Source organism: Cricetulus griseus, chromosome 6 (genome assembly GCF_003668045.3).
Source record: "Cricetulus griseus strain 17A/GY chromosome 6, alternate assembly CriGri-PICRH-1.0, whole genome shotgun sequence".
Taxonomy (NCBI): Eukaryota; Metazoa; Chordata; class Mammalia; order Rodentia; family Cricetidae; genus Cricetulus; species Cricetulus griseus.
Window position 1 is genome coordinate 109,489,462 of NC_048599.1, and position 16,772 is coordinate 109,506,233.

The window sequence follows — 16,772 nt, forward strand, 5'->3', positions numbered from 1 at the left end:
TAAAACAGTCTGGCTTACATGACACCCTAGCTTAAAACACTAAATTTAAAAAAGAAAGAAAGGAAGGTAGAAAGAAAGAAAGAGAGAGAAAGAAGAGAGAGAAAGAGAGGAAGGAAGAGATAGATAGATAGATAGATAGATAGATAGATAGATAGATAGATAGATGATAGATAGATACATACATACATACATAGATACATAGATACATAGACAGACAGACAGACAGATAGAGTCCAGATTGCTGTAGGAGGCCCCATGTAGAAACCACTGCTCTAACTGTGGGTACTTGAAATTGGAAAACTTGTCCTCCTACTGGAAGCCTAAGCCATCAGCTACACTTCCTCCCGTTTGTAAATACAGTTTCATAAGGCTGGGGAAGAGAGAGACTGCAGGTGAATTAGAGCCTTCTTTTCTTTGCAGGGGGGGGGCACGGGGCGCTGCTGAGACCCACCTCGTCTCCTCAACTCACACCTCACCTCCACCATGTCTCCCATGAAGACCTCTCAAATACTTAAGAAATATAACTAAATTGATATTTTATTTATTTAAAGCCATTCTCATTATATGTCAAACTAGAGGCCAGAGTATTTAAAATTTAATTACTTATGAGCTGCAAAGGCAAGGAGTGTGTGTCTGGGAAGTAAAAAACACTAGCAATTATTAAATGACTGTAATTTCAGTGAAAAACCTAATCTAGGTATGTATGCTGCTGTATGGTTATGCATGCTACACTTCTGACCCTTGTACGTGATACCTGAGAAAACTGATTTAAAAGATCACACTTTTAATTTTGGCCCATGTTTCTGGAGTCCATGTTTGTATAACCCCGACAGTGGATTTGGGCCTATGATGGCAGAGGTCAGCATGTTTAAACTCTGGAACAAAGGCTTGTTTGCCTCATCATGGCCAGAAACCTACAGGAAGAGGAAAGATCAGGGTACAAATATCTCCTTCAACGCTATGACTCTAGTAACTAGAGTTCCTCCTAGTAGGCCCTGTCCAATGGCCCCATGGGCCAGGGACCAAGCTTTCCATCGGTCAGCTTTTGGTGACTACTCCAGATCTGATCTGCAGCATACGGGTGTTATTGAAAAAACTAGTATCTGTGATAACTATCAACACAACCAATATGATTTAAAACTTCCAGATTCTGTGGAAAACATATTTTACATAAATTTACATATGTGTGTAAATTTATACATACATACTTACGTATGAACATGTGAAAATATGCTAATTTGAAATCCCATTCTAAAAAACCAATTTTCTAGATACAATTTCCATTTACTTGTAAGAAACTAGCAGCTGGATTGGTGAGGTGACACATGATGTCACACAGCCTGACAATGGGAGAGCAACACTGTTGCCACCACTAAGAGACTGGACCAGAAGGTACAGGCCAGGTCACAAAGGCATTTCAGTCTTGGCTTAAATCACCTAATGCCACAGACAGGGTTTAATAATATTCTGTGTCTAGTGACAGGACAGAGCAAAAGATTGGTGGCTCTGGCGAGAGTTCATCTAGAGGCAGAAATTTTAATAGATGTCATAAAATTTTAAAGCAAGGATTTAACTTTTTGCCAGAAAATGGAAAGTGTATGCATCTCTAGAGTTTGTGAACATTGTATAAGTGAATGGAAGTACATATTGTTTTAAATATCAGCTTCTGATTTTAGACTAGCTACCTTGTCCTGTGAAATTACATTTATGAAGTTAACCTGTGATAAACCATTGATGGTAGAAAGAGAGTGACATCAGCTAGTTTAGGTTGCTCTAGTGCTCTGGCCTAACATGCTTGTCTAACATTTACCTTTAGAAGCCATTGAGTGAGGTTTGTCTTATCTTAATGAGTCAATTAAACAACTTTTCAGATGAGGGAAAAGTGAGCTAAGCCAGAAAAGGAATTAGAATCTCTTAGCTCCTTCTGTGGTCATTGAGGTGTTGGAGGAACAGAAGCAAAGGGGAAGACACAGAAAGGGTGAGGGGACAAGGAAGTAGCAGGTATGACAGATGCCTCCACATGACAGTCTGTCTCTAGAAAGACTTAATGAACCGGAGCAGCTGGAGAAGAGTCCTACCCTCGCCCTGGGGTCCTGGCAGCTGTCTCTGGTCCCTCTTGCTAGAGCATACCAGGGCATGTTGTCTACCAGGATCAAAGGGTTTGCTCTACATCAAGCTGCTTTTCCGATCAAAAGCCACGGGTAAACCAAGTCCCCAAACCAGAACCCAGGGCCAGAGCACCACCACACTGCAAGTGGCAGCATATCCAGCTAACTTCACCCTCTTCTCTTTTCACACAGATTATGGAGCAAGAGAGCTGAAGTCAAGCACACCAGAGTTAGTCAGCAATGACATATCTGTCAAGGATTCGTGGCAGAGTGACTTACTGGGAAAAAACACAAAATCCCTTCTAGGGATATTATAAGAGCAAATGAGATAATTCCCAGAAGGGGCCTGGAGCTTTTCCAAACAGAGGTCTGTGACTCTCAAAGGTACCTAACCTACTACTTTAGAATAACTTTGTGTTTGTGCAAAGCAAACTGAGATTTCTATTGCTAACCAGAACAGCTGTAGTCAGACAAAAGGATGGCAGGAAGGTGCACCCACCATTAGTGTGTTTCTCCAAACAGATAAACAAATGGATGAAGCCTGGCAGGGATGGCCTTGGGGCATGGAACAATGCCAAAAGCCAGAGAGAGAAATTAAGCCAGATCTGTTTCTTTTTCCTTTAAGAGGGACATTTGTTTTGTACATTTTATAAATTGCCTGGGATTGTGTTTACTTTAAATTGTATTATATTTCATTCGGTAATTAGGGCAGTAGCTCACCTGTTTCTACTGGGCAGAGGACATCCAAATGTGTGGCTAGCATTTGCTGTGAGCTGGCTTCTTGACTGGCTAAGGTTTTGAACTGACCAGCAAGTACTTGTTTATTTGGTGTATCAGCAGCAGCTAACTAGGAAAACTGTCTGAAATGATTGTTGTCAGGAAGGATATTTATTGGACATAACAAGCAGTGCAGAGGTTGTTTGGGTCTAAGAGCTGAGCCATCCATCAAGAGCCCAAGGGTAAACATGTCTCTGTGATCGGCCACACTCACTGTGTCAGCTTTGCCCTCTCAGTGGCATCCGCTATGGTTGGAAGCTGGCTGAGCGAGTGCTATGGATACTACTCTGATGTAAAAACAAAGGTGCAAGACAGAGAGGATGCTTTCCCTCACTTCTTTTCTAACCAGCATAAAATGTTCTAACAGAGGGCCCCCTGAAAAATCTTCCTGGCATTACACTGACCAGAATGGAATCATGTATCACTTCCTTAAGCACTGATTGAAAAAGAGCGTAAAGGAGGTATCCAGGGCAGAGTGCAAGCTGAGACCCACGTAAAACCTACTTCAGTTTGCAAACATTCTGCAAGAAATGTCAAAAGCTATTAAAGCCAGTAATGCTGATTCCTGTATAACAAGGTTGGCTTAATTGTTGTCATTAGTTGGCTCTTGTCTCTTCAGCTTCTAAGTGATCAGATAAGGACAAAGTCACAGCAAATATCAGCCTCTGTGAGCTAATTATTATTTCCTAGATAATTGTTCCAAAGGCAGAGTTGGACCTGGGCTTTCTTCCTCTGACAAAATTTCCCCCATGATATGAGTCCATGGAAGAAAAGGACAATAATAAATCCACTTGTTAAACAGGAAATTAATAAATAGTATCATGTGTTGACAACCACACATTTATCATTAGTGAGGGAGCATTAGTAAAAGAAAGTCAGGATTGCTTTTATATTCAACAATGGTGTAGTACCCTTGATACAGAATTATTTTCTTGATGAGTTTATTCAGACTAATAGAGGTGCCAACGTCCTTTATTAGATACTGAAAGACACATGACCCAGAAGAGCAATCCTAGGGCTATAATTTGATTTTAGACAGCTCAGAAGTTCCCTGCATATATGTGGACATGTTACATATGTGGTGGCTCTTATTTTTTATCACCTATTACATATGTGTCTAATGTTTATTGTTGATGTCTTTCTGTTTTCAGTGTTTCCTACTTACATAAGTGGAGTTAGAGCTCTTAGTCTCTTAGATGAAGCCGATCTATTTCCAATGAAGATTCCACACATAGCCACCCCCTAGTGAGATGACTGGCATCCTAGTTCCATGTCAGCAAATATGAATTAGGAATCTGGTCATTTCACAGTCTTAGAAATGTGCCTTTTTCTCTAAACCATATAGATTCGAATATTGGTTGCTCAGCTTACTAACTTTGAAATTTAGACAAGCTATATAGCTGACACAAGCCTACCTTTATTGATCTGTAAAATAAGAATGAAAATGATATCGATAGGACAAGACTGTTATCAACATGATAAGTTTGCAGTGTGACTAAATATGTTCACAGACATAAATTACTTGGGAGTATCTGATATATAGAAATCACTTAACAGAGTTCTGTTATTATCATTTAATATCAAAGCCACCTGGCTAAGAAGTCATACCAGCCAGATATTAATTATTTCAAAGGTCTTTTAAGATATGGAAAGTAGTATGTAATTCCATCTTGTGGATATCTAGTAGTTATGGATACAGTGTGCCAAATGCTCAATGTATGTATTCAATAAAACATTATGCTTCTTTTTATAGTACTAACAGACATAGTGTTAACTAAGTTACTCCAGTAAGTATAGGATTGCCATTAGTTCTAAGTGAGAGTTCTGTTGGAAAGAGTAGGTGTAGGAATTATCCAGTGATTAAGCACTTGCTTAACTTACCTACCACTTGCGAGTCCCAGATTCAATATCCAGCAGGACAGCACACACACACACACACACACACACACCACACACACACACACACACACCACAACACAGAGAGAGAGAGAGAGAGAGAGAGAGAGAGAGAGAGAGAGAGAGAGAGAGAAGAGAGAGAGGAGGAGGAGAGAGGAGGAGGAGGAGGAGGAGGAGGAGGAGGAAGAAGAAGAAGAAGAAGAAGAAGAAGAAGAAGAAGAAGAAGAAGAAGAAGAAGAAGAAGAAGAAGAAGAAGAAGTGACACCTCTTATTCCAGTTGAAGATGATGTAACTTAGGTAGAGTGTTCCCTAGGACACATAAGGACAGCGTAAACTCCTCAGTACCACAAAAATAAGCAGTTTTCTTTAGCAGTGGATATTTAACTGGTTCATCTTATCTTTTAGACTCTGTCTTTCCTACAATAATCTCTTTTGTTGATACCAAGAGCACATCACACATTTTCTTTGGCAATGGACCTAGGATTTCCTATTAACTCATTCATCATCAAGTACACGAAAATACACTGTAAAATTTTTAGCGGGAGAAGATATTTTGAGTTATGAGACATAGAGCAACTTTCCATCCTTGAAGATGGTAAATTTACAGCCTTCTGACATAACAGACCAGAACTAATCGATTTTGTCTGTAGCATGCATCATTGTAAAAAAAAAAAAAAAAAAAAAAGACAGAGAGAGACACACTCACAGAGATGAATGGAGGGGGAGGAAGGGAGAGAGAAAGGGAGAGGGAGAGAGAGAAGAAAGAGAGAGAAGAGAGAATATTAACAGGTTATATAGATAGTAATGAGATTTTCCAACTGTCAGTTCTAGAAAATTAAAAAGATGAGAAGCCGGGGACGACATGACAAGTAGAAATGTGTGTTTTGCTTTGATGGCCTGATAGTCCCACAGCATGTCCCTAATGTTTACTGTGTTATTTTTTTCTCAGAATCTGATTCATTAACAGCTAGTAGAATTTAGGTTCATGGTATTGGTTGGTCTCACAATCATTTGTAAGCTTACAATAAAATCATAGCATACTGATACAGGAAACAAAATTGAATAAGCCAAATTAATTTTTCTATAGTTATTTATATACAACTTAGGTTTTTAAAATCCAATTGCAAAATAGTTGGGTTCAATATAATATGACAACAATAATGAAAAAACTAATTCAACAAAAATAGAGTATGTAGAATTTTTTTTGTCTCAAAGCAACATGTGTGTTTGCCAGTTCTTAACATGAATATTTCAGGTAATTGCTGGATCCAATACATGGTCTGTCATTAACATCTTGCAAGTTTCTCTTCTAGTGTTTAGATAACCACTCTGACCTCATTGCCTAATACCCTCTACCTCTCCTTCAAGCCTTGCAGTCATGTTAGGTCTGGCTTTCCACTTTTTCATGTTGCTCTTAAATGATGTCATATGAGTTCTCTGCCCCTTAATTAGCGTTTTCTCAGCTCAGACAGCTTTTCCGCATCTCAGACACATACTTTAATTACATACCAGATGTCCCCCAGGCACCTCAAACTCAAGAGGTGCTGAACAGAATTTATTATCTTGCCTTACAAACCTCCTCTGCTGCTCTACTGGGTTACTGTCAGCTGTGGCTTACTCCAGAGAACTGGGGATGAGATGGAGCTCAAAAGCTTTGTTCTTTGCATCAAGTCAGTCAAGAAAGTTCACTGATTTTCCCTGTCCTATATTTGTGCCTTGAATAGACACTTTGGCTATGGGTTTTCTTACCATCAGAGTGGCTTACTCTCTCTGTGGGTCACCGTGTACGTGGATTTTCATATGTAGATGTCACATTAAGCTTAGGAAGTGTGCACTATCTTTGCTGTAATTCTCTTTATTATAGACTGAAGGGATGCTGAGACTAGAAGGGATCACAAGCTGTTCTAATTCAACAGAGTTGCAGAAGTCCATTTACAGTCACTAAAGCCTTGCTTTTTCACACAGGGATGCAGTTGGACCCTCTTCTCTCCCTTTCACGAATTGCTTCTTTCTGGAGTACTATTGCCAAAGACATGACAGGAAATATTTAGGGGAAGACTGTGAAGTCTACGCTATTTTCATAATCATATCAAGATACCATTTGACTTCCTCATGTTTTAGCATTTGCACTGATCATCCAATAGTTTCAGGGGTTGGGTGGCTGCCTCAGCAGGCATAGAGACAACCACGTTGATTGTGCTGTCCATGTGGTTTCACTGTCGAATACTGTCAGAAAAAAAAAATGTCAGACAACATAAGAAACTTCTGGTGAAGCAGGAAATCTCAACACCAAAGAATCCTCATTTTTAATGTTCTATATGAGGAAATTGAAGAAATACCCAAGGAATTTCTGCTTGACACTAAAGATGCGTGGTTGTTTTTAGAAAGATCCGAAGGTGATTAAAGGAGCCAGGAACCAAACTAGCGGGCTCTTCTCTTCTGTCTCTCTGTCTCTAACTCTGTCTCTGTCTCTGTCTCTGTCTCTCTCTCTCTCTCTCTCTCTCTCTCTCTCTCTCTCTCTCTCTCTCTCTCTCGTGTGTGTGTGTGTGTGTGTGTGTGTGTGTGTGTGTGTGTGTGTGTGTGTGTGTGTGTGTGTGTTGGAACACCAAGTTCATTTGAAAGGATAACTGGCAAACAATGATATTCAGACTTGGGTATGTGTCACATATATTCTCAAAAAACAGAAAAAAGGAAAGCCTATCACTCAGCATTTGTTGTCAGTGTTAAACTGGAAATCTCAAGGGGAATTGGATTTTTGGAAAGCCTCACCTGTCACTGGGAGTGTGACAACCTCCAATACATGATGAATTTTCTCATGTAATCATTGGCCATATTAAGGAATGTGCTTTGGGGGTGTCATACTATGAAATTCATCACAATTTGGAAGATTCACGTAACAGTGTGCTGTTATCTTTCAAATGATTCATTTATGATGACATAAAGACATGCAAGTTATGTAAAAGATACATTCGAAAGACAAGATGGATCAAAAGTTTGTGGATACCATTTCTGATTCCAATGTAATAAGTTACCATTTGTAGAACCTTCATTTGATTCCAGAGAAAAATAATCTCAGTTCCCCAGAAAGAAATAGACAATTCCCTAGAATTGTCAGGTTGTAGACATGCTGGTGAAGGGATACAAAAGACTTCCAAAACTCAATCATATAGAAACCATTGCTCTGAGCTCTCCCCCTCCTGTCTACACATAATACTGCCTTTGACCTGCAGTCTTCAAGTTGATTGTGTCTCTCAACCTCAATGCATATTTGAGCCTGCTGTTCAAGGCCCTTGGTGCACTGTATCCTGCCTGCCCTTCCAGGTCAAGCTCACATGAGTCTTTTAGTCAGGTCCGTGTCAACCTTAACAAACTGCCAAGAGTTCTTACAAGTTCTCCATGCTTTTTGTACTTGTCCACATGCACACACTCACACACACACACACATCCTTGCTTGGTGTCTCTTGTGATGGATCTTCCAGCCAGCCCTTTCCAAACTGCCCACCACATTATGATCACCCAACAAATCCTGTTTAGCCTACAAAACCTGTCACTTGCTCAGGGAAATTTTATGAACCATACCTCTCCCTTCCTTGCCTGGGCAGAATAAATTGATCAATTTAGGAACTTCAGATAACCAATTGTGTATGATTGTATTTTAATTATCTGTATTAACATCTGTTAGCATCTGTATCTTGAACTGGTTTGCCATCTCCTCTAGGAAAGGGTTGGTTCATGGAAAGTTGCTGGCCAATATTATTCCAGTGATAAATATTTCTTGATTACATAGTCCAAGGGTTCCTTCAAAGGGACCACACTCTGTGATCCAGTTCTGAATTAAGAAACACTAAATGACAATCTTTGTATTAACTGGCAGAGCGATATGTACGCTTTGCTCATATGCACCCACACAGGCTCTTTGCTTTCTAATCAAGAGCACCATCTCCTTGTAGTTCTTTTGTCTTTTCTGCTCTTGAAAAGATAGTTCTGGAGACAGCATGGTATACTAAACTGGATTATTTTAATAAATTATAAGGTACATATACTCATTAATAATATATCCTGCACACCAAGGCTTCAATAAGAATTAAAATTTTAAATATCTGTTCTCATATGGATATAATGTTATGTAACCGTTCTGTATAATAAGCTCTCAGTGAACTAGAAAGAAGTGGAAAAAATTTTAATGAGAACTGGGAGTCGATGGGACTTTACTATACAGCAAAGTGGGAAGGGAAGCTAGGGAATCCTGGGCACACTGAAGATGGAAGCCAATCCAAGCTCTAATTCCCCAAGTCATGGGAAGGCTGAGAACAGGGACTGATGTGTCTCAGGGCTCAGACAACTGTCTGAGAATTTCACAGGCATTTGTACTTCATTCTGACCAGCATTCAGAGTCTTCCCTATGACAACTTTAGCCCACTAGGAAAGCTTATAAGTTTACTCCCCTTACTTCCCATTTTAGCAACTTGGATGAGCCATAGGCACGAAGTTCACGATCAGAGATATGAAACAAATAGATTCCGATTCTCTGGGTATTAAAGATGAGCAGGAAACAGTGACCTCTTCTGCACTTAGAAACACACAACCACAGACAGGGTGGTGGTAGTGAACACCTTTAATCTCAACACTTGGGAGGCACAGGTAGGTTCAGGACCAGCTCTATAGACCAGGTCTATAGAGCTATTTTCAGGACAGGCAAAGCTATACAGAGAGACCCAGGGTCAAAAAACATCAAGAAACACACAACCTAGAATGGGTTCAAATGGACATACTGAAAGTGTTAGCTCAGCTTTGTGCAGCCTGCCATGAGTAAATGGCACAAAATAAATGGTTACTCAATCTCTATGTAAAATGGAACGGTTCTTTCACCTTCTAATCCATGTGCTACTTGATCTAGAAAAACAAATAAATCAAACCAACCAATCAAACAAAACACAGAGTCACAAAACAGGTGATTTACAAAATTAGTAAAAGAATGATTTGACATTTTGACAGGGCTCAGTAAGATGGTGCGATGTTTTAAATACTAACCAAGACCTCAGATTGAAAACATTCCTTGGCACTGGGATGCATCAGGGAACTAGTAATTCCAGAAAAAACTCAATAAAAACAAAGTACTATTATGTGCTTCCTTTAATAAACAGTCCAGGTTTTCTTATTGTCTGTCTGCTTAGTATTGCCACACAGGATCTTGCCAAGCATCAGAAAGTAGTTTAGGAGTAAACTGCTCCAAGACTAGAATGAATGTGAGGACTGGAGGCGATTGGGAATGGAGGCAGTGCCAAACGACTTTGATGACCAATTTAATGCCATAGCTGCAGATCCTTCTACGAGATGACTGATGTATACATCATATTTTGTTGTTGTCATAGTCTTCATACTTTTCTTTTTGCAATTCAAAATTGTGATTTTTATGGGCAAAACAAAGAAAGAAACTGCCACTTTTGTTTCAACGTTCATATTACTGGATTCCTGTATTTTTGACATTTCCTGCACAGGTAATTATTTTACTTTCCTTGAGAAATTGAGCCAGGGCCCTCCATCCTCTTTCCATCCCTGGACTCCTCTCCAGCTAGGTGAGAGGCTTCTGCTCCTGGACTCTGTAATTCTCCATGCTTTTCTGAAGCTCAGGATCAGTAGTGACTCCAGCACATCAGGAACTTTCTTAAAGGGGGACGTTTAACTTGGGAAGGTTCCCGACAACACGACAAGGAAAACAATTGGCTGAGCTGATGATATGTGTCATCAATAAAGTGTTTTACACTCCAAGAAGATGTTTACAAACAATATAAATTAACCCATTTATTCCTAGAAATCTTGGGAGATCAAATTTTCTATTATTCCCCTTTTTATAGATGAGGACTGAAGCAACAAGAGGCCACATTATTCAATGTCACACAACCCATAAGCAAAGAGTTACAGTGCAGAACCTAAGGAATGTGGCCTCAGAGTCCATTCTTCAGAGCCTGAAAAGTCCAGTACAACATCAAAAGTTATCTCAAGTAGTTGAAGAGCAGTAAACCCAAAGAAGAAGTAAATATAGTTTGCCTGGCTAATGCAGTACCTCCAAAGGGTCCAAAGAGAAAAACTAAATGGCAAAAAGATTTAGCTTAATTTTCAAAAGGAAATAGACTGGCAGGATACCTCAGTTGTTAAAGTGCTACCCCTACAAGCATGTCGATATGAGTTCAATTCCCAGAGCCCTCATAAAAATGTCAAGCATGAGCACACTCTTGTAATACCAGTGCTGGGAAGGCAGAAACAAGTGGGTCCTTGGGGCTCACTGGCTGGCCAGTCTACCCTCATCAGTGATCTCTAAGCTGATGAGAGATTGCCTCAAAGTGCATATTGTTCCTGAGGGTGACACCCAGGCTGTCCTCTGGCATCCACACACAGGTATACAACTTCATGGACATTTGCAAATGACACCTACACACACGTGAAGAAGAGAACATACACACACACATAAATAAAGGGATATATATATATATATATATATATATATATATATATATATATATGAGTCTCTTTCTAGAAGCACTGGCTTCTATCATTCTGCTACTGCTGAGAAGTTTTTCAGTGATGATGCTGGCAACTGGAACATGATTGGGTTAGACAAAATTTCTTCTCTATCCTGCAATGCAATGAAAAGGGCATGTATTACAATTACTGCATTGCTACCAACACTTATTTAATAACAATATATTGTGATACAGGAAGTGTGGTAAAAATGGCCCCTAAAAATTGGTTGACAAGTATTACTGTCATTACTCTTTTAACAAAAGTGTACTATGATACATTTGCACTCAAGGTCTCAGAAACAACTATTTCTAATGTTTTAGTCAACCAAATACACTGTATGATTTGACACATGCATACATTGCAAAATGACTAATTTAAGCTAATAAATGTTTAGAATGGGCTTTTTCTCTGTTTATGAAGTTTATTATTTTAAATTACTGAAACATACTGGAAATAACAGAAAATCATTTTGAATGCTATTTCTCAGTTAAAATTTGTAGCCAATCATCAAATCAGGACAGCATTTTTTTCCCCAAGGCCAGTGACCATAATTTTCTTTCTTATTCCTTCTCTGCCTTTCACTTTCCTAACACTCATGCATGGTTTCCTTCCACTTAGGCAATTCTTATGCAAGAAGCTAAACGTAATTAAATGTGCAGGATGAAAAGATGGCCCAGGCACTGCTGGTACCCCCAGGACCTGAGAGCTTCCGCCTTTTCACGAGAGAATCCCTTGCTGCTATCGAAAAGCGTGCTGCAGAAGAGAAAGCCAAGAAACCCAAGAAAGAACAAGACATTGATGATGAGAACAAACCAAAGCCAAACAGTGACTTGGAAGCTGGGAAGAACCTTCCATTTATCTATGGAGACATTCCTCCAGAGATGGTGTCGGAACCCCTGGAGGACCTGGACCCCTACTACATCAGTAAGAAAGTAAGTGCTGATTTTACACAGCGAATACATTCTCAATCAGGTGTGCAAAGCAGGGGCTTGTGTACAGTAGAGTATTGTTAATTTTCATCTGTGAAAGACTTTATGTCACTCTTTACTTCCACACATCTTGAAGCACAGTAAATCTAACACTGAAAATTCCTGAGAAATTAAATCTTTGCTACAGAGGGATAAGCATAAACAATTTCTACCTGTTCACAGTATCAAGATAAATGGGAAAACTTAAAATTGACAGCCAAGATAAGTATCTGCTAGTGCTAACCCATTTAACTGCTTGATAGACAGCAAAATTGTAGTTATGAGGGCGAAAGGGGGTGGATGTTATACTTACTTTTTAGTTCATTCTTGGCTTGATGTTTCTTACAATCATCTGTGTGCTAGAAGACAGTGATGTACTTATCTCCTCCTGTAGACAGATAAGTCATGGAGAAGCATGTTTACCCAGACATACATTTTTAGTCTTTATCCTCTGTCCTGGAATTTGATCAGGAACTTCCACAGGCTTTGTTGAGATCGTGCTAGGCTAAATTCTAGAACCACCCACACATAATTAAGACATTACCACAAAGAAAGAAATATAAATAAAAAAAGAAATTAGAAGAGAAAATAATCGTGATGATAATAATAGCAATAGTAATAATAAACCTCGCATAACTTAAAGGAACAGTTATGACTATGTTTTCCTAATGCTCAAAATAACTACACAGTTCTGCCAGAATTAGACAGTTTCTATAGTTAAACTAACTTTGTGAAACTCATAGAGAATCTAAATAAAGTATACTGTTTTAATTCCTAAATGGATATTTTGGCACCTTTAATCACAATTTATATCTTACCTTCACAACAATAAAATGGTTCATTGTGATGATGAACATTATTTTGAGTTGATGATTTGTGGATTAAGAAGGAAGCAAAACACCTTTACTTGTCGAAATAGAACTTTTAAAAAGCAACGGTTGAAGATGCTGCATTCTTCAGGTAGTTATCAGTCCTGGGGATGGAGAGATGGCTCAGTGGTTTAGGAGCACATTCTGTCTTACAGAGGACTGGAGTTTGGTTCACAGCATCCATGTGAGATGGTTCAGGACTGTCTGCAATGACAGCTCTGGGAGATCCGACCCCCCTCTCTGGCCTCTGTGAGCACTCTCACACACATGGACACACATCTACAAACACATACACATAAATTAAAGTAAAATAAATCTTTTAAAAAGTTATGTTCTATTGAAAAGAAGACATTAAGTATATATTCTTATGATTCCAATTAAATATGCATCCAATGTTGTGAAATAAATTTCTGTACTCTACTTCAGAGATGATCAAGAAATATTTGAAATTTAGAAACTCTGTTGTTATAAATTATGGTCAACAGTAAGACACCCTCCCCAGAAACTGGGAAAATAAGCTGCATTTGAGAAACAATGATCTAAAATATACATTTGCAGCCATATGTGTTGTAACATACTTGTAAGTCCAGCACTTAGGAGATAGACCCAGAAGGAGCACGAGCTCAGGGCCATCCTGAGCTAAACGTACAGCCTGAACTACAAACCCCAAAGTATATGTCTTAGTTTGGTTTTAATTTGACATGATAAAGTTATTACTACTTTTTGAAAAATGAGTCAATAAGTTTGATATGCACAATAGAGAACTTATCCAATGGGAGGCTGTTTACTTTCATTGAAAGAATTTCTTTCCCCAAAATAACATCACCTCTTTGTGACAGGGCTACCCTAGGCTACCTAAGAGATGCTATTAAAAATAACCACCCCACCATGCAATTAAGTAAGCTGTTTGGATTCCATGTTCAACAAGGACTCTTCTGTCTATAATTTGCTTTCTCAAAGATTTCCTGAGGGGAAAGCATCACTATAATTCCTTTTCCATCTGAGACAATAGCATACACATGTTATTGTAAATTGATTAGCATCTGATTTGACAGGTCAGGCTTTCAAGTTTGGTTAGTTTGAATCTGCCACTAGAAAACAGAGTCATTCCCTGTGCTCTGCAAAGGTCAGGCATTTCTCATTCCAAGCTGGAACCCAGACTTGGACCATGATTCATTGACAGTGACTTTGAGCCGTAACGGGAGACCTCTATACAACCCCTTTACTGTTGGCTGCCCTGGCTTCATTTATGAAGTATCTATGAGGGTGAGGATTTGGGCACTACTTTCAGAAAAGTGATGTGTAACTCTTAGGAGCCAATGGGAGGAAGTAATATATGAACACAAAAATTTACCATAGCATGAAGCCTTGCTGCTATATGACAATGTGTGCAAAAGGCAATAGGAAACTGTAGTGCCTCATGTAGCGATTTTCTGTCACTAAGTAGTAATGTGTCTTAGTGACTAATATAACTAGATGAGTAATACCATAATGTATTCTAATAGCATTTAAGTTAGCCAGGTTAACAGCTTAAAAATAGTGGCATGATAATAATAGCTAACACTTGTTGGGCTCACCCTATGTGAGGAGCCACTTGAATATTCCAATTCATTTCATACCAACGGGCCAGGAAGGCAGTTACTATTGTTAGCCTCAGTTTACAGATGGGAAAGTAAAGCCAAGGGCAGTTCCTTAACTTACCAGAGTCACACTCCATCAGTGACCAATCAAGGACTTGAGCCTAGTCTGCCCAGCTTCAGAGCTCTTGACCCCTGATTAAACTCTCTGCAGTAATAGTCAATGTAAAATAAGATTGTCAAAGATTGGTTGTACCTTCTTTTTTTTTTTAATTCAGTGCTTGATGTCGTCCTGTTCCATTGAGGTGTAAAGCTGTTACTTCTTTCATAATACCAATAATTTCAGTGAGTTTATGAGTATTCACCCAGAAGAAAAGAAGCAAGCAGCATTCCAGAGTAAAAAAATAAAAATAGCTGTTGCAACTAACCAGCCACAGTGTTTATAAGGATTGTGGCAATATGCCCTAAATCTTTTCAAGGTGCCTTACCACTTACCATCACTTAGAAACCTGGCTTTGGAGCTGGTGTTATTTATCTACCACCCAGCCATCTGTTATGCTCTCACATAATTTTTTGGTGTACGTACATCATTCAACAGCATCAGGACTCCACGTTTCAAACATCTCTGTGTAACTCTTTCACTATGCAGAACAACAAATTTTACTCTTTGTTTCCCAGCACTTGGGTATGTGCTCTTCAGCTCTGTCCTGTACCCGAGCTATAAATTCAGAGCTGATTGATACACTGCACTGACCAGCCTAGGATCCACTAACATCCACAGACTGACCTTGCAGGAAACAAACACAGGGTTTCATGTTTAAAAGAACAGTTCATTCCTGCTTGCTCTATTTTTAGAGATATTTCAAAATAAAACCCCCTCCTAACGTTGCAAGTAGAAATTGCTTTTTTCAGGGAAATTGTTTCAAAGAGCATGAGGTAATGCACTTCAAATTATTGTGAACTTTTACACACTATTTCTGGTGTTGATACCTAAATGGATCTTGATTGCTTGATCGTGATTTGTAACAATCTACTAATGTTCCCATAGTTCAAGGGCAGTCTTATCAAGGTTCATGGTCACTTGTAGATAATCCTGATGCTAGTTAGGGATAGTTTACTTGCCCTCCTCTTAGAATTTATAGAGCTCGTTCATTGAAAGTGGTTAGTTAAGTAATTGTTGGCTCCCTGGTCGTAAATGCAGAAGGCAGTGAGAGGATTGCTTGTTGTCCCTGCCCTCTCTGCTCACAGTATAAACATTCCTGCCTGCCTCTTCAAACAGAGTGTGTAGCTAGTCACTGTGAATGTATGGATATAGCCTTAGTTAAAGGGTACAAACATATTATTAAGTAAAGCAGTACATACAACAGATGACATAAAGGTGAACAGTGCCTTCAAGGTAAACCCATATTTAATTAGAGTAAGTGTTTATTTGCAAACCGCACTATTAAATACTGTGGGAGCAGTGTAACCATACTGCAGGTTCTTTGTGCTCAGTCACTTACAAAAACTTCTAACCAGGTTCTCCTGGGAATGAACCCTACGTGAAAATTGCTACTTGATGGTGATTACAAGCAACATGTGAAAGAGTACAAAGTAGTATCCAAAGATGTATTGGAAAGAGAAACAGCTAGGGGATTATTAGAAGGCAGTATGATTTATCTAGGAAAATGTGAGGGGGAAGTGATTTGGATATTGAGAATGGAAAAAAGGATTGAATAATTAACTGCCTGCATATTAGAATTACCTGAGGAGAATGTCTAAAATACCTAAATATTGACAATTCTGAAGTCCTCTGGGGACATTCTAGCATGAAGGTCAAACCTTTTTTTTGAATAGAGGGTCATGTCAGGTGGGCTAACCTGTATATGGGTAGAGCTTTCTACAGGTAGAATTTTCGTCTCTGATTCTGTGAACATGCTCATCAGAGGGAGAGAATGACAGGCTCTGAGTGGGACTGACAAAAGGATTAAATGGCTGCAACAGAGATGACTCTAGTGGTAAAAAATAAAGGATGATCCATCCTGGGAGCCTTGATAGGTAGTCATGGATCTGCAT

At 39.1% G+C, this 16,772-nt stretch overlaps 1 protein-coding gene across 8 annotated transcripts in view; it reads left to right on the forward strand.

The window, feature by feature from the left end:
- Positions 1–16,772, forward strand: part of Scn3a (sodium voltage-gated channel alpha subunit 3) — a 108,317-nt gene that overhangs the window by 16,850 nt on the left and 74,695 nt on the right. For 6 of the 8 annotated variants that reach the window (XM_027420282.2, XM_027420280.2, XM_027420284.2 and 3 more), the window contains exons 2-3: positions 2,301–2,492; positions 11,922–12,235. In XM_027420282.2, coding sequence (XP_027276083.1) covers positions 11,972–12,235 — 264 coding nt within the window. In that variant the 5' untranslated portion in view covers positions 2,301–2,492; positions 11,922–11,971. The remainder of the gene's footprint in view (positions 1–2,300; positions 2,493–11,921; positions 12,236–16,772) is intronic. The other 2 variants (XM_027420281.2, XM_027420283.2) reach the window with 2 other exon arrangements.